Here is an 18,372-nt window from a genome sequence, read left to right on the forward strand (position 1 = left end):
TTAAAATTAATATCTTTTGTTTGGAAAAGTAATTCTATACGGCAGCTCGAACAAGCCCTTCATTGCCGATACAATAAATAAATAAAAACTTACATTTTCCGAAGTTTTCTATTAGTTTTTCATCAATTTAGCACCCACAAAATGACAAATAGACTGACATAGACAAAGATAAATTTTGATTGATGTTGCCAATTACTATATTATCATCCTTATCTTTGCTATACGGTTTTGTCTATGACTGTGAACGTAAATGGATATTGCAGAAAATATGTTTTTCTTCAATTTATTTTACAAATTACAAAATAAAATATCTGAAACTACAAAACTAAAATTATATAAATTTAGACCGTGTTCTTATCACAATATTTAAATTTTCATAAAGACAACATTTTCAGCCCAAATGTCATGATGAATAATAAATATGGCGTCTGTGCTTTGTGTTCATTGTGCATGTTTTCGTCAAATATTTGTTTAAATGTGTTATTGTGATATAAAACAAAAGGCTATAATTATCCCAGCAACACTGTCATACCTTTCACCGTCGGACCAACAATATAATATGAAGGTCAAACGATAAAATCAACTATTAAACCAAAGAGAAAGGTGTAAGTACCACAGTTATAAAAAGGTAATCATTTTTTGCGCTCTCTTTTACGTTTGTACACATAATTGTTATTTAACGACTGCATTACAACCTTACCTACGTCATATATGTGAGAATTTCCGGGTTGCACATCTACATTGTGTGTAAATCGAAAGTTTTCACGCGTATCCTTTTAGGTCATGTCGTTGACAATCATTTGTCTTTTTAAGGATGGCTATACATATTTTTATACTGAGTCATAGTTGTTCACGTCCCGTATGCCCCCCGCTATTAATTTGAGCGTCAATTGTTGATCGTAGCCTGCATATACTAGCTTTAACGGTCATGTAACTGCTCAATTAGTTTCAAACTTATTGCGCTCTGCTAATTAGCGCTGAAACTTCGCATTTTCTGGTCCAAGTATTGTTTTAATGAGCTCTGCTTTGTTTAAAACGTCAAGGTAACTTGCATAATTAATTTCAGTAGGTTAAACTGCTCACTAGCATACAAATTCGCATTATTTCACAAGTGTGCAAGTTAAAATTATTAATTAGTTAGCTTCCTCCCGCGGTTTTAACTGTATCCTGAGGTAACAACTTCCCGCAGCTGGATAAAAAGTAGTCTACAAGTTGTTCTAGAATATAAGCTATGTTACTGCAAAGTTTCATTGAAATCTGTTTAGTATTTTTTGCATGAAGAAGTATCAAACACACATCCATGCATAATTTCTTACAAACAAGTTCCCAGACTTGGATAAAAAGTAGTCTACATGCTATTTTCAAGTTTATCAAAATAGCATATATCACAATTCATTAAGGAGTTTTTGTCTAAAAGGGTAACAATCTTGACTTTATTAGCTATATTATTTGTATAAGCTATATTACTACTAAGTTTCATCCGAATGAATTTACTAGATTTAAAAAAAGAATCACAAACTTACATTGTTCAATGTACTTTTTATTTTTAGCAGCTGAATGACAACTAAAACAATATGGCGTCCAGAGACGAGAGAGAAGGACCGGTCTATTATCGGGAAATACAAAAGAATGCATATCTTAAACGGATACCGAATGACACTGGGAGCAGTAAACTTAGACCCTTAAGTAGTAAGGTATGTAATAATCACCTGCCTAGCCTTTTCCGAACTATGTTGGGGTCAGCTTCCAGTCTAACTGGATGCAGCTGAGTACCGGTGTGCACGGAGTGCCTGCCTATCTGATCTTCTCAATCTAGTTACTGGGATAACCCAATACCCCTAGGTAAGACTCGACTATTTCTTGTGGTAATCTGGCCTGCATGATTTTCCCAACTGTTTTTATGTCATGTAATTTGGACCGAGGCCCAGGGGTGAGTTTCCCCCTAACACATACATGTAAATATCAATTGAAAACTATTACAATCTCAAGTACTGGTAGGAGAGAAAATAAAGACAATATTTAATTTATTTCTGAAGATTATTTACCACTAGTTACGTGCCTACTCAAATACTCTATAGGTATCACAAAGTCTTTCACTGCAAAAATAACTAAAATCAATCCATGTTAATTTCAGAAAACAGTGCCTTTGAAACCAATGTGGACCCAGCTATGTGTGCATAACGGCAGAACTCCTTATTTAGAACAATATCCTGAAGCTAGCTGTCCGGCTACTATGACCCATGCACCGGTAAGTAGCCAACAACATAGTATAAATGTAGTTTTCTAGTTAATTTATTTGTATACATATATGGGTGATTAATTAAAACAAGTGTTTACTATGAATTTTGTATGGGTTTTAAGAAACTTTCACAAAGCAGCCTGGAGGCGATTTTTCATTGATACACCTATGTATTGGAGCACTTGGTTCTGATTGTGATCTTTCTCCGATCGTGACGGATTGCCGTCCCATCGGGCTATGAGACTGTGTTCTTTGCTGTGTGAGTTGGCTGATCTCCTTAGAGAGAACTTTTCAAAGAGAGATTAAGAATTTTTCAAATTGGACCAGTACTTCCTAAGATTAGCGTGTTCAAACAAAGAACCAAACTCTTCAAGGTTTATAATATGAATAGTAGTATATATTTATGGAATACTAGCTTCCGCCCGCGGCTACGCCCGCGTCGGGTTCGTTCCAAAAGGACTCTTAAAAAATCCGGGATAAAAACTATCCTATGTTCTTTCTCAAGGTCAAGTCCATCTCTGTTCCAAATTTTATTAAAATCAGTTGTGTGATTTAGACGTGAAAGCGTAACAGACAGACAGACAGTTACTTTTGCATTTATAATATTTTGTAGGAATTTTTACTAACATTGATTGTCCACAATCTATCATTTACAGGTATGGCGAGCGTGTTTAAGTGGCGCTCGTCACGTGACTGCCAGTGTGACACCCCGCGCCGGTGATCAGTATGATTTCCTAGTGGATACCGATAGTGGGGCCGTGAGAATGCTCGCGCCTGATTGGTGAGTAATCATCATCTGCCTAGTCTTTTCTCAACTATGTTGGGGTTGGCTTCCAGTCTAACCGGATGTAGCTGAGTACCAGTGTGCCACAAGAAGCGACTGCCTATCTGACCCCACTCAACCCAGTTACCCGCGCAACCCGGTACTCCTAGGTAAGACTGGTTGTCAGACTTACTAGCTTCTAACTACCCGAGTAACGACTGCCAAAGATGTTAAATGGCCGCCTATGCATGCTATGAGCTACGCTATTAATCGAAAAGTTTTGAACTTAAAAAAGTTTTTCCAAAAAAATAAAACCAACTTCAATAATATATCTAACCCTCTCCTAAGTCTGAAAAAAACTACGCTGAAAACCGCATCAAAATGGATTCTGCCAAAATGCAAAAGTACTGGTCTTATAAACCGGGGCTGCGGGATTGTTCGCGGGAGTTTCCGCGGCGCTGGTACATAAAGGGCTTAAGAAGGAACATGGTGGGGTTTAGTCAGTAAGAGTCTGACACTCCCTCACGCTGCACCCACAAGGAGGGGTCATTTGATGACTTCCCCAAAAAACAGACAAGTATTTTTATCATACAAACTTTGTCCACAGGGAATCAATGCAAGACTGGGTGACCACCCTCCGCAATACACTCCACGAACTAAAAATCCTAAGTCCCGGCGAGAACGTGTACTGTGCAGCCCCAGCTCCGCCCCCAGTGCCGGCCCCCCGCGCCGCCGCCAGAGACCCCACCTCCCCGCTGCCCCCCACACCGCCCACACCGCCTCACAGGTAGGACAGTTTCTAAAGATACTCTAGGAACAGGACACTTAGAACTACTGTCTAGCTTTAACAGGACAGTTTGTAAAGATACTTGGTAACAGGACACTTAGAACTACTGCCAACGTGAACAGGACAGGTACTATAAATACTGGGTCAAAGAGAGAACGTGTCTGCCGCCCACACCGCCTCACAGGTACCAACAGGACAGCTACAACTACTGCCAACGTGAACAGGACAGGTAGAACTACTGCCTAGGATTTACAGGACAGGCTCTATACTGACAGGAGTTCTAGAGCCTACACCACCTGACAGGTAGGATAAATTAAATAGAATAGGATAAAGGACACTTAGAACACCGGCCTAACTTTTATAGGACAGGTCGTAAAGATACTGAGTTTTGCCGAATGAATCTACAATCAGTTAATCTAAGAAAGCTCTGGCTATAATCGATATTATATTTCAGAGATAACCCATTTATCGATTTAGCTATAGGCTACTTTTTACACACTGTGAACACTGAATGAAGCTAGTGACAAATAATAAACACATGCTCATCATAATTCTTTTCTTTTTTCAGAGTACCCGGCATAGAAATAACTACAAGACCAGCACCTGAGGCTTCTCGAAACGAACCTACTCGCGTCGAACCAACCAGAAACGAACCCACGCGAGTCGAACCCAACCGGATCGAACCCAATCGAGTTGAACCAACTAGAAACGAACCCTGCCGGATCGACGCCCCTCGAATAGAACCACGCATCGAACCAACCAGAATAGAACCCAATCGAAACGAACCCAACCGGATCGAACCCACAGAACTTCCCCAGAATTCTGACCAAGAAAATATAGACATTTCTAATTGGGATTCTCCATTTTCTTCCCTACCTAGTACGAGTCAAGCTAAAGTGGAACCGAGAAGTTTAGCAAAGATATGTGGGCAAAATATATGTTTGGATGACTCGATTTTTAAAAGGAAAAGTGTTACGGATAGCGATGAAGAATTTTTCAAAGAGATTGACAGACTTTGTGATGAAGAAGAAAGTGAGTTTAGACAGACGGTTCTGGTTAGTAATGGGGAGAAAGATGGCGTTGTTGATAGTGGCAGGTACGTTCTAATTGTTTTCTTTTAACTAGCCTGTATTCTATTTTTATATGAGTGCAGAAAGTTCTTTCAAGAGGCGTGTGGAACCGCAGGAATGGCTAGTTTATTTATACTTTCACATAATTAAAAAGAGTAACCATGGAGTTTCTTGCCCGTTCTTCTCCATAGGAAGCTACTTTTGGAATGGGCAACTAGAATCAAACCTATTTATAATTTTTGACGTTCATAAGTGCTTGTAAAGGCCTACGTTAAATAAATGATTTGACTTTCTTAATCTTAATCCCTAGTAAAATTATAAAAGCGAAAGTAACTCTGTCTGTCTGTTACGCTTTCACGTCTAAACCACTGAACTGATTTTAATAAAATTTGGTACAGAGATAGAGTTGAACTTGAGAAAGAATATAGGATAGTTTTTATCCCGGACTTTTGAAGAAATCTCTTTTAAACGCGATATAACCGAACATGACGCGGGCGAAGCCGCGGGCGGAAGCTAGTAATATATAAAAATGTGATCACCAATATTGGGAAAGTAACTTTGAACCTAACTTAATGGACCTTCAATATAATTAAAAACATTTATTTTGTTTATTTATATATCTTTGTCACGCTTGCTCGCCTAAATTACTGGACCTAATGAGATCAAATCTTTTATACAAGGATAGTTTAAACTTCTAAAGCCTGAGAATATCATAGTTAATTTTATATAAAAAGGTTATTAATTACAATGATTTTTATGTTTTTTTTGCTTTGATAATAATAATTATGCTATAATATTTTTTCTCTTTTTCAGTAATCACCCAGCAACAAACATTACAGTGATACAAGTTTCAAATAAGGAACCTCCGCACACAGCTATACCCGTAATGGGACCGGAAACGGATGTTTTCGACTTCGAATTCAAGCAAAAATTAACAATAACCGACCCCCCAAATCCGAATTTCGTTAATATAGTAAATACAGAACAAAATGAGTACGGAACGACATTTTCAAAAAACGACTCAGATTATGGACATTTAAGCCTAACTACAACTGTTAATTTAACAGGCGCAAACGACTCAGAATTTCCGACTTTTCCGACTCAGTCGACTTTTCCGACTCCGAAGTCGGAAGAATTGTACGAAAGATTGTGTATGGCGTCCACTTCGAATTCTAAACCGTCGCCTTTGCCTGTTAAAAAGTTGAAGAGTGTCGAAAAAAGTCGGAAATCTTCGCTACCGAATTTAGAAGTCGGAGATTCAACTTATGAATATTTGTTTTTAAGTAATAATAATGCTAATACAGTTAGTGTTAACCCTGAAGTTAATTGCAACGGTGATTCAAGTAGGGTTCAAGTTAGCTCTGTAACAAATGAACCTATTAACCGGTTAAGATCGGTAGAACGGTCTAGGAGTCAAAATGCGTATGATAGCAATGTTAGACCGAGGGAGATTGCTCCTAGAAGAATACAGAATTCTAGTCCGAAAAGAGAAATTAAGATTGGTAAGTATTTTACTTATTATATATGTATGTCTCTTTCTGACCTCGGGACTACAGAGTCCCGGATTTTTGGGAGGCGAACGTGGGGCCGAAGCCAACACGCTGAAGCTCTTTTGAGACAACTTTAATGAAATGGTGACACAAAACCGACGATTATCGAATGACTTATTATTATTATGTATTTCATGTATATAGTGTTTTTCCAACTAAAAAGCAATAATGGCGTCCACGGCCGACTTCGGCCACGGCAACTGTTCTCATATAAGGAGATCAGTCAGCTGCGCAGGACATATTATAGTGCACGCACATTTGCTCGGACACAGGTGCACTCACTATTCCTTCACTCTCATAGCGCGATGGGACGACAATCTGACACGATCGGTAAACTACAGAAATGATAAACAATAAGTCTACATCTGAATACAATACCTCCTTTTTGAAAAGTCGGTTAAAACGAAGGGTCTCATTTTACTTATAATTGTTTGTTTCAGAAAATTCAGAACAGAGTAATATTCAAAATAAGCCGATTTGGAAGCGAGGGTTGACCGAGCTATCTTTGCTGACTAGACTCAAATCTATTGGATTGAAGAAAGAAAGTCCTACTCGACAGGATGATCAGGAAAGGTTAGCTATTTATTTTATATACTAGCTTTTGCCCGCGACTTCGTTCGCGTGGAATAGTGACTTCCGGTAGATTATTGGTTCGACCAATAGAAGGCGCTATATGTCCGGAATAAATTTTATTTTTTAGTTTTATATTTTTTTTGTAAAACATCACAAAAACTATCCTATGTCTTTTCTCAAGTTCCAAACTATGTCGATACAAAATTTCACACAAATTGGTTCGATAGTTTAGGCGTGAAGAAAAGACAGACAGAGTTACTTTCACATTTATAATATCTGTGGAGATCTAAGGGGGAGGCCTATGTTCAGCAGTGGACGTCCTATGCCTGAGATGATGATGATGTGTACCATATACCATATACCATATTCTAGCATATAAATATTCGAATTGAATTGATGATAATTACATGAGGATCTTATCATAAAAACGTAGTCCGCTATGTTTTGCCTAATGGTACTAAAATGTATTTTTGCAGGAGTTCATCAAATGTCAGTTCTCCAGTGAAAGTGGTGCATAGATCTAGACCGGAAGTTAGGGTAGACTCAACTAGAAGAAGAAGTAGCTCTCTTAGCAATGGTAAGTCTTTTCCCGAGCCTTTTCCCAACTATGTTGGCGTCGGCTTCCAGTCTAACCGGATGCAGCTGAGTACCAGTGTGCCACAAGGATCGACAGCCTATCTGATCTTCTCAACCCAGTTACTTGTGCAACTTGATACGACTAGTTGGTAAGAGTCCGTTCAGACAGTCCGGCTCGGAGAGGAGAGCAAATTCTTAACACGTTGAAAATTGCAACAACATACATGACAAACATTTTAAAACCAAAAAAAAAACAAATCGGACCAGCCATTCTCGAGTACTAACGAACAGCAATTCATTTTCGTGTATAGTTATCGGCACGGATATTGAGCTCTGGGCGGAAGCGTGGGGATCGCTTTGCGTACTGTACACATAAGGCAATAAACCAATAAATCGCTTCTGCGCAGGTGAAGGTCAGGGCTCAATATCCGTGCCGATAACTATAATTAGACTGCAATTCATTTTTATATATAAGAGAATAATTGTCAGCACCAGATACGTGGCAACACTACACCGGCCCGCCACACACTGACGCCCGCCTCACGCCGCTCCGCGCGCGACAAGTGTGCGCGTTCCGCGCGGAGCAGCGGCGCGGAGCCGCGTTGCCCGCCGCCGTCTCCGCTAGCACGCGGCCCGTGTTCGTTGACTATGTTAATCAAGTGTGGTGAGTAAAAGTCGAAATAATTTAAAAAAGCACTTTTTGAAAGTCAAAATAACATAAGATAGCCGTGTTTTTGCTGGGAAGAAATGACGCAACAAACTCCCTTTTGAAGAGATTTGATGTAAATATGTATTTCTACCTAAATTTTATGTAAATATGTATCTCGTGGTTTTATTCTCTACTTATATTTATCGATCGAGTTTGGTGAGTTTTATTTTTATAGATATAAAAAAATATTACAAACGTTAAAATAACTAAATTTCTTTCAGTTTTTTGGGTTCCGAATTTAAAAATTCCTTTACTGTTAGAAGCTGGACTGTCCCCGAGTCATATCGGCTATATTTTATCTCGCTGCCTTGGGGGACTACTTTCTGCATATTGGACAGTTTATTTATATCCAAAAGTTGTCTTTCTTGTCCTATATTGTTTTTGTTCCGAGCCTTCTCCCAATTATTTGTAAATCTAATCTAAATTATAACTAAAATCCTCCTTACGAGTTCACTGAACTGACAAAAATGTCGATATTGTTCTGGATTTCGTCATAGCTCAGTCAAAATAGACATTTGAAATAACAAAAATTCCCGGAAATCTGAGTTTATTATAAATAAAATATTAAAAGTCCCCATCGATCTCATGTGTGCGTCAAAAGTTATTCGAGGTAAAATGTCAAATTTTAGGTTTTTTGTTTATTTTCGAAAACTGTAAGTTTCATAAAAAAAAACATCAGACCAAAGTTGTAGATCTTAAAATTTTCTACAAAAATGGCATCAACAGTTTTCTCCTAAATGTTACGATTTATAATTGAATAATAAGATTTGTTTCCACCAAAATTCAGCTTTCCGGGAATTTTTGTTATTTGACCACTACTTTTATGTCTATTTTGACCTGGTTGTTAATAGTAATTTATGTTGGGGTCGGCTTCTTGTTATTAATATTTTGTTTTTGTTTTAGGCTTAGTATATAGTTTTTGTTCTACCAGTATAGAATAAATAAACATATACGACGACCTCTATGGCGCAATGGTCACCAAGCCGGACTGCCGAATCTGAGGTCCCGGGTTCGATTCCCGGTTCGGTCGACATTTGTGTGATGAGCATGCTTGTTGGTCGTGGCCTGGGTGTTATAATATGTATTTATAAATAAATATGTATATGTGTAGCTCTATGTAGTTTATCAGTTGTGTTAGCACCCATAACACAAGTTAATTAATAACTTACCGTGGGACTAACCAACCGTGTGTGAAAAGGTGTCCCGGCATTATTTATATACATATTATATGTACAGGATAGCATGGTGGGGTGCTTGGGGCTGCCGCTGGTCGGGGCGGGCGGGTGACCGCGTGGCGGCCGTGGCCGGCAGGGCTCCGAGAGACGCCGCACATGCTACCAGAGTTATTACTACTGCTAGTGGACATACGGTAAGATTATAGTATAGCTTAAGGCATTTGTAAATAAGTAGTCTTTTTAACATGCTTGAGGTCGACCTACGGACGAAGGAAAGATAGCGCCTTTTGTAGGTCAGCGTAACGTCCTGTAGACGTGATCAGTTACCAGATAAGAACTAACGAGGCGTTCGGGTTCCTTATCAAATCAAAACTAATCTTTGAAATGAAATGAATGAAATGAAATACGTTTATTCATGCGTGTGACACAGTGACTTACAAAAAAAAAATACAAAAAAATCGAAATAAAAAAGACGAATTATAATTATTAGAAATACGATTAAGTATGTGTCACACCCGCGTGAAACGGCCCTCGCTCAGCATAATGCTGAGACCCTATACGGGAAAAGCCTCAGCGCTGATTTTCAACGAGAAGACAGACTTTCACAGATTGGTTTTAATTGATTGGTGATTTTATTTTGGAAATAATGGGCGCGTTCCATAAAAAAATATCACATCTCTGCTAGTCATTTTGTTCACCGTGGGTCGACCCGTATTATCATCTCAATACTCAATACTCAATACTCAATAACTTTATTGCATTCCATAATGTGTACAGGCTGGTGGGTAAAATTAAAAGAAACAATTATGGACCCTGTCGGGCACAGCAATGTTAGTTTTTAGAGGAGAGGACGAAGAGCGCTTTTTAAACATAATTATATTGAATTAAATGTAGAAAATCTTATTATATTTAGATATTTGAGTAGGTATTATTTCTGTGTAGATTTATTTACATTTTACTTATTTATTAAATTTATATTCGTTTATATTATTTATTTATATTTAGTTTATATTATTTATATTCGTATTATAAATATTCTATATTATGTATTAATCGTTATTAATTATTTTATTTATTTATATTTATTTATAAATTAGCTGTAGTTTTTTTTATTTATGACTCAATAGTAAGAATCTAATTAAAGGTATTGCACGGTAAGTAAGGTAAATAAATTGATATATTAAGTACTGCTTGTTTATTCCAGTTATCCTAGTTTCCCTAGTTGGTATTTATCTTTGAAATATTCGTCAATTGTGTAGTAGCTTTTATCTAAGAGAAATCGTTTTAGTTTATTGGTAAATATATTATTAGATTCAGTGTTTTTTATGTATTCTGGTAATTTATTGTAGATTTTAATGGATGTAACAAAAATCTCCTAAGCCTTTTCCCAACTATGTTGTGGTCGGCTTCCAGTCTAACCGCGTGCAGCTGAGTACCAGTATGACACCATGGAGCGACTGCCTATCTGACCTACAGTTGCTTAGGCAAGCCAATACTTCTTCATTAGACTGGTAGCCAGAGTTTCTGGCTTCTGACCCTCCGTACTGCCAAAAATGTTCAAATGACAGCCGGGACCTTCCAATTTAACGTGCCCTCCGAAACACAGGAACTCGTCACAAATACCCATTTTATTTTTAAAAGTTTATCAAAAAATTACATTTGAATTGTAATAACTCTTGGAGTAAAACGAAAATTACATAGAGGTATATTATTATCTCGAATGTTCAGCTCACGCCTCATATATACTCTTAAAAAACCATTTAATTTTGTATTTCTCACTACCAGTTAAAGCATTTACTTTAATTGACTTTTAATTATGTTTCAGGTGGATATATTATTTCATCGTGTACCGCTTGGCAAAATGTACGTCATCAACAAGAGGGACCAAGAACCTTTAGGTATGTAATCATCTCCTGAGCATTTTCCCAACTATGTTGGGGTTTATGAATAAATATTTTGGTCGAAAATCAAAATCAAGATTCAAAATAGGCTGAAATTCAGCACTTTTTAAAGTTCAAATTTACAAAAGACAGCCCCCGATTCCGTTCCGTCCTTATTTGTTCCCAGCAACCGTTCGTTTGACTTCTTAATAGAAGTACTAATTGCTAGTTCTTAATAGAACTACAGTCTTACTTATAAATGTGAATTAATTAATAAGTTATACTTAATATATAAGAAAATGTTTAAGTGTGTTTTTTTAATGTTTAAGAAAAAATCTTACTTATAAACGTGGCTTAAGTAAATCACTTGCTTAGCAATGTCTTAAATGAGCTGTCAAATTAAGTAGCCTCACGCCCTTGTTTAACCTGTTAATTAACAAAATGGCTGGATCTTTACCAGCTGATTTTTCATTTCCGGATTTTTATAAGTAAGGCTGCTATTTTTATTATAATGACTTCTTCTATATCTGTCACATGTAAAACCGTACCTGTCATTAGTCATTACATATATACAACTTATTTACTATTTTGATACAATCTCAATAATTTTGTTCATCTTCCTAGGTTTACGACTAGACAACGAGTGCAATATAACGCAAGCAACGCCAGGCGGTGCGTGCAGCCGCGCGGGTGTACCGCCGCCCGGAGCGTGGGCCGTCACCGAGATCAATAACAGACCTGTTAATTTGATTAGCGTGAGTTTTTCTTACTATTGTATGTCTCTTCCAGACCTCGGGACTACGGAGTCCCGGATTTTTGGGAGGCGAACGTGGGGCCGAAGCCAACACGCTGAAGCCCTTTTGAGACAACTTTAATGAAATGGTGACACAAAACAGACGATTATCCCTGTATACACTATAGAAACGTACCCAAGGACAATCCCCGGTTCTGTGCTAAACTATTGCTAACTGTGGATGAAAACTACTTGGGCTATTGTGATGGGATGCTAATGGACTAGGAATAGGAAAACTACGGGAACTATGGCACCTGCCGATGACAATGTATTAAATACATGTTAAAATGGTATTTTATTAAATAAATGGAATATTTGTTTATTTTATAACATACTAAATTTCCGACCGCGGTTTCGCCCACGCCGTGTTCTATGTATGTCATATTCTTTGAATCGCGATATCTCAAAAATGTTAACATTATTGAGAAAATTGTTAATCTCATTTTTGTAGAAAATTTGAAGATCTATCACTGACCTCTATCTATATATAAATATAGAGGTCAGTGCTATCTATATATCAACCTTGGTCTGATGCTGAAAAAAAACCTAAAATGTTGACATTTGACATCGAATAACTTTTGACGCACACATGGGATCGATGGAGACTTTTAATATTTTTTTTATAATGATAAACCTAAGCTCTCTACTAAAATTCAGCTTTCCGGGAATTTTTGTTATTTGACCACTACTTTTATATCTATTTTGACCAGATTATAATTAATTTATTATTTTTACAGGGTGGAGAGGACGATATGAATCGACTTAGCAGACATGGTACTGAAGTGTCGATACTAATACAACCATCAGCTTTTGTGAAAAAACTACGTTCGGCACTCAAAGCAAATAAGAGCTTAATAGGCATGAGATAAAATCTAATATTCAATAATCTCAAAATTACTCGAACCTAGAGGCTTTTTGCTCGAAATATCATCTACCTAGCCTTTTCCCAACTATGTTGGGGTCGGCTTCCAGTCTAACCGGATGTAGCTGAGTACCAGTGTGCCACAAGGAGCGACTGCCCTATCTGATCCCCTCAACCCAGTTACCCGGGCAACCTAATTTGTCTTGGTAAGACTGGTTTTGCTCGAAATAATAATAATACATAGTTCGAAATATTGTTAGAATTGTTTCTGAAAATTTGCTGTCTTTATCGCACAAATATCAAATTATATAAATTAATCTGAAATAATAATATACATATGTTGATCTGTACTTTTCTCGTAAAATAGTCTTTTCTTAGGTAACATGCGAATATTATAATCATCGGCAAGGATATTGAGCCCTGACCTTCACCTGCAGAAGTGATTTATTGGTTTATTGCCTTGTGTACAGTGCGCAAAGCGATCCCCACTCTTCCGTCGAGAGCTCTTTATCCGTGCCGTTAACTATACATATTTTTATTATATCTCATCCTACTCTACCTACGAAATTTATTTTTACTTGGGAAATTTGTACGATTTAAAACATAGCTATAACCAGCCCTTTACTAACTATATTTGAAATTTACGATTTGACAGTGTATTGGTTATCGTTATAGTTAAATGGTGCAACCCACTCTTATTTATGTATTTGTTATAGTGAATACCATAGAATTATAAATCCGATAGATAAATTAGCAATGCGTGACAGATAACTATATAGTATGTAGTTTTTGTCCAAAACACAGGCACTTTAAAGGCCTGTATTAGCCCGGGATATTTTGAAAAAGGCTTTTAATGTTCTATGATCAAAATCAAAAAAATACACAAATACCGATTTTTAATTCAAAGAAGCAAGCAAGCGTATATTTGCTCGCAAATGAAAAAGTATCTCAACTGATATATTTTTTTTGGCTTCACTGGATTGCCCATTTATCTACTATTCTATAAATATAGCGCCAACAGAAATAAACGTCTTTTTGCACAGAAATGCAAAAATATTTGTGATAACAAAAACTGTAACTTTTGACATCCATTTTGACTGACGGCTATGGCCTGTTAGAATATAATAAGGGATCAATTTTTGTATAAACACACATATAAATATTTTTTCTATGTAAGTAGTTTTGTAGAGTTCACATCAAAAAACGATGCCGTTGTGAAATTAGTTTTTATCTTCTTTTTTTTTTAGCGACGTCAAAAATCATCAAATGACCTCTCCCGCTGTGGGTTAGCAGCGGTGAGGGAGTGTCAGACTCTTACTGACTAAACACCGTCGTGTTCCGTCGTAGGCCTATTATGTACCAGCGCCGCGGCAACTCGCGCGAACAATCGCGCAGCCCCGGCAGAGTTAGCTTCTATCTGCACTAATATTATAAAAAGGGATCATTTTTTTGTTTGTTTGTATGTACCGTAAAGGTTCCGAAACTAGGGAACCGATTAGAAAATTCTTTCACTGTTGGAAAGCTACACTCTTCCCGAGTAACATAGGCTATATTTTATCTCGGTATGGGCAGTAGTTCCCACGGAAAACGGGCGACACCGCGGGAATATAATAGTGCGTATATGGCTAACTTCACAACGGCAAAGTTATTTAATGATTAGTGATAGATAACTTTTAGTCGCTTTTTTTAATATTTACATTTTTACACTTTGACTATACAGATTTTGATAGAACTTTTTTGACCAGTTGATAATAAGTATAAACGTTTGGATGTTTATTTTCTTATAAATTAAGGTTCGTGTTCATATTATTTTTCTGATTAAAATAAGACTTATTTTATCTTTAAAAAATCTCAAAAAATGTAACCACTTGTTAAGTAATCATCTGCTTTGACCAACTATATTGGGGTCGGCTTCCAGTCTAACCGTGTGCAGCTGAGTACCAGTGTGCCACATGGAGCGACTGCCTATCTGACCTCCTCAACCCAGTTACCCGGGCAACCCGATACTCCTTGGTAAGACTGGTTGTCATATTTACTGGCTTCTATAAATATTTTTTCCCGTTTATAATATTCATACATATATTTCAAGTACATGTATAGTTTATTTTTTGTAGTACCTAAACATTAATAAAATTTTGTAAATTATGTAATATAATTTGATTCGAGTAAATAAAAAAAGCAATGTTTAATGTGATAACTTGTATATACATATATTAATATAGGTATTTTATATGATCTTTTTATAGTGTAATTTAATTAATTATTTTAAATCTTATCCGTATTTAACCAAATTTATTTAATTTTCAGAATTCAATTATCTATATGGTTATCGGCACGAATCTTGAGCTCTGACCTACATCTGTGCAGAGGTGATTTATTAGCAAAGAACCAATCCCGAGTGACGGCTATGACGCGATGCACTGCGGGCCAATCACCGCTTTAGCCCGCCCCTGCGCCACACTTCATACCACAAAAGTGACCCAATAAATTACTTCTGCGCAGATGTAGGTCAGAGCTCAAGATTCGTGCCGATAACTATACCAGTTTTTCAGTACTCATATTTGTATTGTAACTGTTTGTATGTCGTTAATTGTAAATCAATAGAAAAACAATTGTGTCTCGCATATATCCTCGCTCTACATACAACGGGTTAAGCCAACCGCCCGTTTTCATGAATATGATATTACATTTATTTTTGAGGAAGAATTCTCTATGAAAAAAAAGTTTGTAATAACAGTAGTCTGCAAATTATTATTTATTTTTTTTTGTCCCACAGGTGAAATAGGCATATCCTTTCATGACACTTGCTAAGCAAATTCTTTTGTTATTCTTAGTAGAACATGTAAGTATATGGAACATTTTTTTATTGGTTATGGACTTTTTGTTAAATGCAGTTAATCATACAACTAATATTTCTGTACTCCATTTGAGAAGGCACGTAACTAAAGATATACAATCTTGATAGGAATTTTGATTTCAAAACTCTTTTTTAAAATAAGACAAAAATCAATTATTTTGAACAATTGAAGTAGTTTATTTTGATTAAAATGTACCTATTTGTGTAAATTTCGTGGTGGCCTAGTGGGCAAAGAACCAACCTCTCGAGTATGATAGCGCAGCTTCGATTCCAAGTCAGGCGAGTACCAATGCAACTTTTCTAAGTGTGTATGTACTTTCTAAGTATACAAGACACCAATGACAGTGTTTCGGATGGCACGTTAAACTGTAGGTCCCGGCTGTCATTGAACATCCTTGGCAGTCAGAAGCCTGTTAGTCTGACACCAGTCTAACCAAGGGTATTGGGTTGCCCGGGTAACTGGGTTGAAGCGGTCAGATAGGGCAGTCGCTCCTTGTAAAGCACTGGTACTCAGCTGCATCCGGTTGGACTGGAAGCCGACCTCAACATAGTTTGGGAAAAGGCTCGGAGGATGATGATGATGTATTTGTGTAAATAGTACTAGGTATCAAGATTGTTTCCCTTTAGTCAAGAGCCTACTCAAATGGATTATTATAGTTGTTTCACCAGCCTAAATATTTTATAACTTTTTTTTTGTATATGAATTTGTTTATATTGTGATTAGGGTTGCCAACATTTCATCAGCTAAATATAGTATATTCCAAAATAAGGTGTAAAAAATATAGTACATTTAAAAAAAAAATAGTATTTTATGGGGAAAAACAAAAAAGAGACAAATATATATTTGTTAATTATTTATTTTTATAAAAACTATTTTTTTTTGCACTTCTTGCACGGTGTAACAGTTTTTTGTTTCAAATAAAAGTGTCATATGCTTTGTCACACTCAATTTGTAAATTAACATAAATCAAAAGCTCATTTTTTATTAATGATATACTACTTCTGTTTCTTTCTTCTCGCCACTTCGAATTCATAACCGAAAATATCCTTTCTGTGAATGCCTGAATATTTTGGGGATCTTCAGTAATCCAGCCATACTCTCTTTCCCACTCCGGTTTAAATTTTTGGAGTCTTTTTGTAATTTTTCGCTTTTTAATTGGCGTTAGCGGCGCACTAGAATTTGACGCACTTTCGTTGTCACTACTACCACTTTCCATACTTAATTTATTTAGGATTTCAACGTTTTAAATGAAATAACAACAACTCTAAACAATTCTGCCGTTATATATGTATAGCAGTCGTTCGTTTGACGACGTGACAAGTTCGTTACGGAAGCGTTCGGAGACATGGTATCGCCTATCGGGTACTTACTTTAAAGGCGCGTTCTTATTTTTTTTTTTATGAAGGATTTGGTTGTTAGTTTTTTCGGTGTTGAAAATATAGTATTTTTACGTACTATATATTTTTTCAACAGTATATAGTACGCCGACCCGAAATATAGTACAATACTATATATTATAGTACGGTTGGCAACCCTAATTGTGATCTAAGTTTAGATAATTTCATAACTATTTACAATGTATATGTATACATATCTTAATGTGATGATTTTCAAGTCTGCAATACATTTTTTGTAAAAGATTTTTCTGTTTTATTCAAAACTTACTTCCAGTGACGTGTATCAGAGGAATTGTCCGTACTGGGATAAAATATAGGCAGCCTATGAGACTCAGGAATAGTGTAGCTTTCCAACAGTGAAGGAATTTTCAAATTGGTTCAGTAAATTCGGATTTTGGGGTACAAACAAACGTTTTCTCTTTATTATAGTTATTAGACTAAGTTTTCCGTTAGGTAATATTAAACTAACGAGGAGTTCGGGATTCTTGAGACATTTGTCAAAGATTGGTCTTGATTTGTTGGTGATTTGGTTAGAAAAAAATAGTCGGGTTCCGAAGCTGACGTGTGAAAGCGGAGCCAATAACAGCCTACAAATAGCTGAAAGTAATTTGTGGTGTTGTTTGTTTTGCTCCGAATGTTCTTACAATTTTAATGTAGGTATGTACCTATTAATAAAAATACATGACATGTCGTTTCTTTTGCTCCGAAAGTCCTTACAATTTTTATGTAGGTATACCTAACGGAAATAAAAATAAATGATGAAAAGAAAATAGTTTTATTAAAAGAAAGGGTAAAATAATCAAAGTTTTAATTATGTTAATAACAATAAGTAGCTACTTTAAGTAAGTGAAACAAAAAAATAAGCGAAAATAAAAACAAATGTTTTCTTTTATAGGAAAAAAAAATCTAAGCTTGAGGAGGTCCCCAGAGCATTTCCATGCATATTTTAACGCTCGATATTTCTTACCTACTGAGCGTGGCCGCGCGGAAAATCCGCTGGTGTGAAAGCGCTCTTTACCACAGTAACGTGAATTTGACAAACGAAAGAACAATTACAAATATTTATAAGCAAGTCTAAAAATAATAAAAAAACAAAATCACATACGCACAATGAAAAAACTAAGTTCTTATAAAATTACA

General features: G+C 36.4%; 1 protein-coding gene across 5 annotated transcripts; it reads left to right on the forward strand.

Annotated features, from left to right (window-relative positions):
* Positions 1 to 380: 380 nt before the first annotated feature.
* Positions 381 to 15,589, forward strand: LOC110382110 (WASH complex subunit 2). 5 transcript variants are annotated; one of them, XM_064043327.1, is made up of 14 exons: positions 381 to 628; positions 1,551 to 1,694; positions 2,135 to 2,248; positions 2,896 to 3,020; positions 3,610 to 3,789; positions 4,358 to 4,885; positions 5,673 to 6,361; positions 6,850 to 6,982; positions 7,459 to 7,559; positions 8,048 to 8,222; positions 9,504 to 9,636; positions 11,268 to 11,340; positions 11,947 to 12,077; positions 12,853 to 15,589. In XM_064043327.1, exons 2-14 carry the CDS (start codon positions 1,575 to 1,577, stop codon positions 12,982 to 12,984), a joined length of 2,634 nt encoding a protein of 877 aa, XP_063899397.1. In that variant the 5' UTR covers positions 381 to 628; positions 1,551 to 1,574; the 3' UTR covers positions 12,985 to 15,589. The 5 variants fall into 5 exon arrangements, with proteins under 5 accessions (XP_063899397.1, XP_063899399.1, XP_063899398.1 ...); XM_064043329.1 differs by having other exon boundaries at positions 1,554 to 1,694; XM_064043328.1 differs by having other exon boundaries at positions 381 to 605.
* Positions 15,590 to 18,372: the final 2,783 nt, after the last annotated feature.

Source organism: Helicoverpa armigera, chromosome 31 (genome assembly GCF_030705265.1).
Source record: "Helicoverpa armigera isolate CAAS_96S chromosome 31, ASM3070526v1, whole genome shotgun sequence".
NCBI classification, from domain to species: domain Eukaryota; kingdom Metazoa; phylum Arthropoda; class Insecta; order Lepidoptera; family Noctuidae; genus Helicoverpa; species Helicoverpa armigera.

What these genes read in the sequence shown, in the direction of transcription:
- LOC110382110 (XM_064043327.1), top strand. Translation starts at nt 1,575, where the DNA reads ATGGCGTCCAGAGACGAGAGAGAAGGACCGGTCTATTATCGGGAAATA. An exon ending in TTAGACCCTTAAGTAGTAAG is followed by an intron (nt 1,695 to 2,134) that starts GTATGTAATAAT and finishes TGTTAATTTCAG; the next exon opens with AAAACAGTGCCTTTGAAACC. An exon ending in CCGCCCACACCGCCTCACAG is followed by an intron (nt 3,790 to 4,357) that starts GTAGGACAGTTT and finishes TTCTTTTTTCAG; the next exon opens with AGTACCCGGCATAGAAATAA.